General features: G+C 33.6%; 1 protein-coding gene across 1 annotated transcript; it reads right to left on the reverse strand.

Annotated features, from left to right (window-relative positions):
- Positions 1–188: 188 nt before the first annotated feature.
- LOC114415197 (amino acid permease 6-like) lies at positions 189–4,447 on the reverse strand. Its single transcript, XM_028379787.1, has 7 exons — positions 4,178–4,447; positions 3,651–3,884; positions 3,097–3,190; positions 2,789–3,003; positions 2,502–2,647; positions 900–1,127; positions 189–803 (listed from the first exon to the last, which is right to left on the reverse strand). The coding sequence occupies exons 1-7, from the start codon at positions 4,272–4,274 to the stop codon at positions 378–380; spliced, it is 1,440 nt and encodes a 479-aa protein (XP_028235588.1). The 5' UTR covers positions 4,275–4,447; the 3' UTR covers positions 189–377.
- Between the last annotated feature and the right edge of the window lie 5,368 nt (positions 4,448–9,815).

Consider the following 9,815-nt stretch of genomic DNA (forward strand, 5'->3'; position numbering starts at 1 on the left):
TATGAATCACGGTTAGAGATAGTTGTTGATTGCAACTTCATTATACTTTGTGCCACTACAGGATTTCATATCCAGTTAGTGAATTTGAATCTCGTCACTGTCCAGAATGTTCACTGTGCTATTTAAATGCGCATGCTCCACTAAATTGAGTGGGTATATATATTGTGCATGTACTTTAGACGACAGTGTTAAATGATAGTGCACACTTTCATAAATCTTAGAATTGTTCTTGACATTTTATACAATGCAGCTGTGTGCTATATTCTTTCTTTCATAAGCACTTGATAACAATACATTATCCATGAACATGCTGAAACTTATTAAAACAAAGTGACTTAGGGAAGAAAGCAATTTAGAACACTTTGGAACAAATTTAATTATTGCTGGGCTTTGAAGGGCTGATATTTCTTGAGATCTTGAGCGAGGCCTTGGATGGAGCCAGCAGCTGAGATAATAGAAACGATCAAGCAAGCCCAGCTCAATATCTTGAGCCATGTCCAAGTGAAGGAAAACTTTTGCATCTTTGACTGCTTAATGTACATCTCTATGGGGAAGTAAACCGTTAATGGCCAAAATGACAGTGAACCAATCAGGCCTAGGAAGTCATTGAAGAATGGAAACATCATAGCTATCAAAGCAGTGATGATGACATATGTTGTTCTCCATACCACCCTGAAAAAGTTCACAGGGAAGGTTCCAAATAGTGGAAACTTTAAAGCGTGTTCTCCATTTACAAAATGGCTATTGGGCCACCTTTCCTTACCCCAGTTCTCTACGAACCCAAATATGGGCTGACAGAAGACCTGACAAACAAGGCATAAAAAAACACCATTCATGAGCAAAATACACGTAGCCATAAAATGTATAAGTAGGAAATGGGTTTGATTCTAGTTGTTTACCTGATATGCTCCAACCAAGTGTACGGCTATGCAGATGTTAGCAAAGTCTATTAGCCAAAAGGGCTCGTAGAAACCGAACCCTGTGAGGAAATTTCCTGGTGCGTCGTTTCCAAATGCTGCATAACCTAGGCAGCCACATAGCACATAGAACAAGGTTGTAGTCAAGATGCCAATCAAACTTGCTCTTTTCATGACCTTGTTTTCTGGAGGGCTCGATTTCAGGGTATCCTGCAGTTATGTGGGCCCCATTTTGGTGGGGGTGGAAGCAAAATGTCATCGCGTGTCCTTAATGATAATAATTACTTTCCAATGAATAGAACTAGTAATCCTTAGACCGACGCTTGACAACTTTTTTTATAAATACATGCACAAACAAAATTTTATTAGGTTGACAATTTTTCTTCTCAAATACAAGACTGATTTTGGGATGGATGAAGTATTTTTTTTTAGATTTTATTATTAATTTTTGTTAATCAATATTTATGGAATTTTAGTTATGCACTAACTACTGGCAAGTGATAAGTGTATACAGATACATAATAAGTAATGAACGTCCGTACGAAGATAATATAATTTAACTTGACATCTTTTCCATGATAGAATAATGACTTTTTGGTAAAAAGGCATCCTTTATCTTATCTGCTTTCCACTAAAAAATTCATTTTTTTAAGAATCTTTATTTTCGATTAGAATAGGCTCTAGCACTTCAATGGATAGGTAATGACTTGCATTTGACAAAAACGTGCCAATATTATATGATATCTTGTTACATTAACAGTTAATTAAGAAAAAAGTATAAATTAATTTACATTAGATTTAGACCGTCCAAAACATGTTTTAATAGAACCAGTGTACCATCCAACTTTTTTTTGTTGGTTTTTGTATCATCCAACTGTTTATACGAGTACTACGTAAATATAAATATCTCCAATTAATTTGATAAGTTTTGAATGTCTTTTAAATTTGGTTCAATGACAGACTGACTTTACCCGTAGAATAGGATTTTTTTTTTTGAACACATTAGATAGAAGGGCAACGCCAATTTAATTTGGACTAAGATGTGTGCTCCACATAGACATGCAAGTAGCAAATAAAATGTCTTTTTTGGTCAGTAGTAGAAAATAATAGTTTTTTCTCTTAAGAAAAAAAGCAAATAAGAGTTTCGATTTGAAAATCGCCAAGTGGCCAAAATACCACTCGGAGCCATTGGGCCCGTACCCTGCTATACTGCCACGTTTATCTTGAATTATGCATGCATGCATGCAATCATGATCACTAAGAACAAAGGGGCAATAGCTATAGTGCTATACCATAATACCAGCATGTAAGAAGTATGGAACTTCCAAAAACTTTGTGCTATTTAGTAGATCTTAAACTATTAATGCTGTGGATAGGTGGGCAAACTCGTTTTATATCATCTCGTGACATATATTCTTTGTGCTTTATATTTATTCGTTAAGGTTAATTCTCTTTGGAAATATATATATGGACAGGATTTGAGTCAATAAATCCCAATGGTTCATATATGTAGGCATGCATGGCCCTTTTAAAGTTTTTATGCAAACCATATGTTTGATTACAATAACAATATGAGTTAATTACCTGTATCTCAATGAGCACGTTAGAATAAGCGTAAGCGAAGGCAATATCACCAATAGCTTGAAACGTCCTCCAGACCTTCTCGGATCCCGTAACGTCCACCCCAACTTGCACCCCCGTTAAGGTTGTCCGTACAGGTTCTCCACCACCTTCACCATTAAACATGAATATGTATGTATCATATTGTTGTTATTAATTTACTTTAAATTAATGTAAGCAACTTCTTTTTACCATCCTAGCTAGTGTAAAGAAATTGAAGTTTAATTTAGTTTTGATTACTTATAATTTACCTGCCACTTTAGCTACGGAGAGCCCAAGGCCAATGGAAGAATAAGCAAAAGACATAACTGCTGCAACAATGGAGAGCCACCAAAGCTTATGGAAATTTGGTATTTGACTAAGCACGATTTGAATGCAGGCAAAGAGGATCATGAAAGGGTTGTTTGACGTGTAGCACTTATCATGATGACCATGTTTGTGAAAACAGTTGGACCTCTTCACCGCCCTGTTTTGGTTTGAAAAACAAAGTGACTTTATTATTAATTACACTCACCATATATTACCACCGTCCAAACTTTATTTAGATATGGAAACTTACACCATACTAATTGAAGCCGTTATCGTGTAACCGATAGTTACACCGACAAGATTTATGTACTGAGCTAATCCACACAGCTGAAATTTCCTACCTCCTACGGAAATTGCAAACGGCAAATTATAAGATACGTTAAAATTTCCAAGTCGGTGCGTACTATGCGTTGCATTCAAATTAATTTGGTCATGACAAGTTTTACTTGTTCAAATCATAGATTAGCTAGTACTAGTAAATATTCATCTGTGAACAAAATCATGTACAAGAGACATAAAATATTTATGGGAAATAGGTACTCTTCGTGTTTTGAACAAAAGAAATCGTGGTGGCCGGTGGGTATAGTACCTAGACAGCTTGAATGCTCATGTTTCAGCAATAGTAACTATTAACAAAGCTATATATGACAACTACATACTCTGTTAATTCGTAGGAATAGAAGACATATAACAGATGATTTATAACAACTTACATACTCTACTCAATCAACTCAGTTATGTCTGACAACTACGTACCCAGTTAATTAAATTGCATGAATGAAATGAAGTTGCACTTAATTTTACCTAACACGGATCTGACAACATCTGAATAGGTGTAGTTTCGCTTGCCATGAACAGGGTCAGGTGAACGATAACAGTCGGCAAGAAGAGTGGAGGTGAAGTATGTGATGAAAGAGAAGGCAAAGAGAACCGCAGGGCCTGCCACCCAACCCATTTGTGCAATTGCCCATGCAAGTGACAACACTCCAGAACCTATCACTGCCGTTATGATATGGGCACTCGCAGTTATCCATGTACCTTCAAACACAATCATAAAGTTATAAGTTATAATTAAGTTACAACCAAATCATCACATATACCATATTGCTATTGAAGTTTAATTTCTATGCCGAAGTGTTTGTGCAAATTTATATTTAGAATTCATGATAAAATGAATTTTAAAATAATTATTACGAAAGTTAACTCTTATCTTAGTTTCTATTACTTTGAGGATTAGTCTTAGTTTCTAGCTGGAAAATATCTTATGTATAACTATAAAGCTAATACTAGCTAGCTATATATACTATGTGACAATATGTATGCGTATGTACCAGTTCTTTTGACTCGTCCATCATCGTCGAAGTTTTTGCCACCATCTTCAGGGGTTTCTACGAACATGCTGTTCTTCTGAAACTGATCAGGATTCATCTCAGTTTCTATTATTTGAGTGGGTGTGTGGTGTGCCTAAGAAAAAGGGAAAAGAGAAAGAAAGGTGCGTTGTAGGTGTGGTTGGTTTGGCTTGGCACTACTTATAAGATTTTGGTGGACTAAGATAATGAACTAGAGAAAAAAAAGGCAATTAGAATTCATGATAGTTTGTGAGAAAAACAATAATGGGTTAAATAGAGAAGCGAAGTCAAAGGAGAGTGGTTGAGTGGAAGTGTGGCACATGTACTTTAACGATAGGTGAGGAATTTGTTGATTCTTTTTTATAAAAAAAGTGGCACAATACTTTATCAAAAGCCTATGGAAATAGAGAAAGATAATATAAAAATTGAAAAGCTTGAATTAATAGAGTTGGGGAGTTTAAGATGATAGGTGGTTTTGCAAGTGTGGAATTTTTGACACGGCTTAGAACCATTGAAGGTGGCAAATCTCTGGTACATGTTGAACACGTGGGTCCCCACACTCGTGTTTTTCGTTTTAGTCCATCCATTTGGAGAATTTTTTGATGGCAGCCACTGATGATGGTTTTTCTTGAAAGTGCATGCTACATTAATTCCCTCTGACTAAGTCACCATGCATGGCCGTTGTCTCGCATTTGATTCCCGAACTTTTTGGTCTTATTGGGTTTTTATTTATCTTAATTTATTATTCACAGCTAACTAATTAAAACTTTGGTTTGCATATCAAATAGTACTATATACGAACTTTGACCTAACTTTTACATTTTTCTTGGTGTATATAATTGGGGGGCTATGATGAAGAATTGAAAGATCATATGTATATATATAAGGCGCATGCACCCCCTTCAATTCTATGATATAATGCTGAATTTGCCGGCTAAGCACTCCTGATTCTTGCATTTTTCTTAGTACTTACTAATTAACCACGATCAACAAAATGATACTCCCTTGATCTACTCATTTTGTAAACCTATTAACCAATTTGGCAATCAATTAATTTTGTTAGTAACATTAAATTTATCTCTCTCCAAAATACAATTTTATACTAATTGTCTTCTAAGAAAAACAAAGCTTAAGCTTCACTCTAAGTATCTTTGTTTACATCAGGAATTAAGTTAAGCCTCGAATGGATGGTCTTTATTGATGTACCATGACTTGACACCGATGGTGGTCATGATCTGGATAACTTTTGCAGTAAATGCTATAGAAGAGCTTTTAAAGTGACATTGAAACTTGAAGTGGTCCATCATCACTATCTATTGTCAGTGTTCGTGATTATCTGCAGTACCTGATCAAGAGATGTGCTGAAATTCTGCTTTGTCGGCATTAACTATCAAAAATTCATTCTGATCTTTAATTTGCTCAATTGTACTCAATGTGTCCTTTCCCACTTCATAGAGCAACCGTGTTAATTACTACTAGCATTGACCTAACCCAGTGTGCCATTATACTAGTTAGTACTATGGAACACAATTGAAGTTAAGAACCAAATTTGTTGTTAATATGAATCGTGATACAAGTGCTTCTTTTCCTCTTTATGCTTGTCCAACGATGAGACTTGGAAACATTGAACCAAGGTTATGGTTTGAGCAAGACAATTAAGTTGTAAAAAAGGGAGCTAACAATCATTAGTTTACACAAATTTTTATAAGACAGTCTTTTCTTTTTGTCTTTTCCCACAACCACTCTCCATGTGTGTGATAATTGATTCGACCTATAAAGGGTACTAGGAGTGTAAAAAAAAAAGCAATATGAACCAATAGACTCTGGTTTCTGTGATCCATTTGGACGATTGGTATTTGGTGCAATATTTTTGCTGTTTTATTATATTATTTATATCATATATTTTTATAATTATTTTTATCTTTTTTTTTCTTATTTCTCTTGTTATTGTATAAAAAATACAAAATTATTATAAATACAATTTCTCTTATTATTTTACACGGATGGTCGAGTGTTTAGTAAGTTTATTTTAATATTTTTATTTTAGAAATAAATTTAAGTTCTAGTTTATTGCTTTTCAGTCCTTTTTTATCCTCCAAAGATCCCATCGTCATTCCACTCTCCTTAGGTGACGGGATGCTGTGGTCAGGAAATTTCTTGATATAGAGAAAGTGACATTGAACAAATTTGCATTACGGCATATTTCTGACTCTAATGTAATGAGTGTATATGGGATGTTGAGTTGGTGTATGATCATTGGAGAAAAGAAATCTTCCAGGATTTTCACCATTGTGGGATTTTGAATAGTAGTTATTGAACTTGAACACATTCTGTTGTGAGGTTCAGTGAAGCAAAGGACGATTTTAATAAAGGTTGGGATGAGAGAGTGGTTTTGGTGCACAAAACACAAATGAATCACCATCATTGAATTCCAGAAAAAGAGATGGAGATGTCGTGTTCATACATAAAAGGAAAGTTGAATTCAAGGTTCGGATGTACTAATACTCCTAGTTAATCAACGGGTTTCTGCATAAAAAAAAATCAACGGGTTTCCTGAAACAAATCCTTGAGTCTGAATTTCGGATAAAAAAAGTTTTCTATATATAATGAATGATACTTATGGTTCAGAAAAAAATGAAGAAAAATGATGCATGAAAACATGTAGTATAGTATTACTATTAGGCACCTAGATACAAAATGCTATATGCGTATCTTTTATCCTATACGAAATCTGCCAAGAAAATCTTGCCGTGAGCTTTTACAGTGTGTAACGAGTTAATCTTGCTCTTATTTTTCTTTAGGTGCTTATGATTTTCCTATTAAAGTTTATTTTTTGCTTTGGGAACCTACGGATTAAAGATTAAGATTAAAAATTTAATTAAAGTAAAACTCAGTTTTAATAAGAAAACAACACCACAAGTATCCAAGAAATAATACCTAGATTTTATTTAAACGAAGATATATGTTATCTAAAATGAGTCTCATGCAACCCTGATCTGGTCATGAGTTTTTCTTGGTTTTGTAAAAGGGTCAAACCTTTCCCTCCCCCGACTGGTCGCTGTATTAGCAAAGGGACTAAAATGAAAATTCCAATATATGTAAGATTGAAAGATTTTTTGGTACAGCTGTAAGCTTGAAAGATAAAAACCCAATAGCAGCAGGATTTATAAATCCAAACGGCAATTTCTTCAAAATTAAGCGGTAAATAAAGTAATGACTGTTTTATAAATTAGTAAAACTTATTATAGCATAATGCATCCTAAAAGTTGAGAAAAAAAATATTGAATCTATAATTTTTTTTCTTAATTATCCTATTAATCTTATATTTTATGGTCTTATTTTATGTTTGGAATGAGGAAAAAAAGATGGAGAGGAAAGAAAAAATTTAAAATTTGAATTAAAAGAAAAGTGAAAGGATTTTTTTTTATAAATTCATTTTTTTCATTTTCTTTTATCCTATGTTTGGTTGGAGAGAAAATATGAATAAAAAAATACGGATAACTAAGTGTATTATTTTTGTTTGGTTAAAGAGAAAATGAAAGAAAAAAAAGAAGAAAAATTCTAAAAACAAAATTTGAAAATTTTATTTTATTTTATTTTTTTAAAATTCAAATTTCAATTTTTTTCCCTTCAAACCGAACATACCATTAGGATTCATTTAATCCGATAAAAAAAATCTGAATTAAAATAAAATTTTTAAATCAAAATAGAATATAAAAATATGCGTCTCACATGTTCATTTTGATTGTTTTTCATCATCTTTCTCTTTAAACAAACACGCACTTAATTCAAACAAAAAAATTATATAAATATTCATGTTTTTTTTTTCCTTTCTTTCTTTCCAAAAATATCATTAATGAACCGTACCAAATGATGCCAAAACATTTTTGCTTGCTGTGACCGTACGTGTAGCTTGTGAGTTGTGACTAAGCGACTAGTACTTAGTCTAGATTTGACCAAAGTCACACGCACTGATTCTCAACTAGTTCTAGTGATCAGAAAGCCGTGGCCTGAGAATATGCCAATATTGTTGCTGCGACAATAAAAAACATAGACAGGGTAGCACTCACGAATTTATATGTGTGAGAGCATCTCTCAATTTGTAACTTTTTCCCTGATGAAGGCACATTTTGGATGGTCAAGAGATTTGGCCCTGTAATTATCACAAGGTTTTAAGTATTCGGACTCATCGTCACTAGTTTTTTTTTTAATTTAATCGAATACTTTTTTTAAGGAATTTTATAATAGTTCTTCTCAACTAAGATCGACGTGTGTATAATATAAAATGGGCCTGCCTCTATGAAAACGAATCCCTCAATTTATTCCCACCGAGACATCAATCTGGTTCTGGATTTTTATATAGTGCAGAAACGTCTCCATTAATCCTTTATATTCTTTTTCTCCGGTTCAGGAAAAGCCCATTTGTTTTCATTTTTTTAATAGATCTACAACACATGCAGAAATTATAGATATATACTAAATTACTAATTTACGTGCATTGAGAAGTACATACCAGAAATTCACGAAAATTAAAAGTAGTGACTTGGATGAGGTTCAAACTACCCCATTATTCCTTGGAACAACATGGGGCGATCCAATTTTCTCAACGAATCAAGCTCGCACTTGGAAGTTTGTTCAGTGTCGACGAGTTATTACATTATTACTCTACCGTTTGTGCCAATTTATTATTGACGCCCATGTACTCAATTTGGGAAAAGCAGTGGGAAATTATAATGGTACAATTTGCTCCATATACTGGTGCAAATTAATAGTAAGTTATGTGTTTCTATCCTTCTATAATTAGTATTGATCCTATTTCTCTTATTCGCTCCTATAAATTTAATCAAATTATTATTAAAAATAAATAAATCATTGAAATCAGACTAGTTTTATAGCACCAAAAAAGTGTGCTGTATATATTTATGAGAATGAGAAAGATTGCCATGTTCCAAGACCTTAAACTATATCATGAGATAACGATTGCCTATAATTATTTATTAGTTACTTAACAAGGAAACCAATTAAAGAAACATCAAATTAATACCCTTAGTTAATATAGTCAAGCCAAATCGTTAGGAAATGCAATTACCACATAGAGGACATGGGCATCTTGTCTACTTTTGGTTAATAGTAGCATAAGGTCACCTAATCCTTCCACTCTCAGTTAGGAAATGACCATCACTCAAGATGATGTCTCATCTTTCTTATATTTACTGATGTATGGGAAGTAGTATCTATTACCATCCTTAATTAGAGATGATGCTTGTTTGTACTTGGTAGAGCTGTTTGAGGTCACCATGTCTGAGGCATTCACAAAGACTTTTGCAACCCTAAGATCAGATGTCCAATTTAGTTTATTGCGAGATATGTACAAGGTACACGTGCATGATCAACGCTTTGAGTATTTGGCGATAACTTTTCTCTTGCATTTGTTGGTGGGTTACATTGTTTTTACTAACGAGAATGCCACATATGTTGCATTCTTGGAATTCTTTTGCAATCTTTAGACACGTAATATGTATGCATGGGGTGCATTTACCTTTACTTACATATACGTTCAAGTGGCTCTAATCGTTTTTTGTAAGTGTATATGTATTTACTCTTACTTTGTATTTTAGGA

The sequence above is a fragment of the Glycine soja genome, chromosome 6 (assembly GCF_004193775.1).
Source record: "Glycine soja cultivar W05 chromosome 6, ASM419377v2, whole genome shotgun sequence".
NCBI classification, from domain to species: Eukaryota; Viridiplantae; Streptophyta; class Magnoliopsida; order Fabales; family Fabaceae; genus Glycine; species Glycine soja.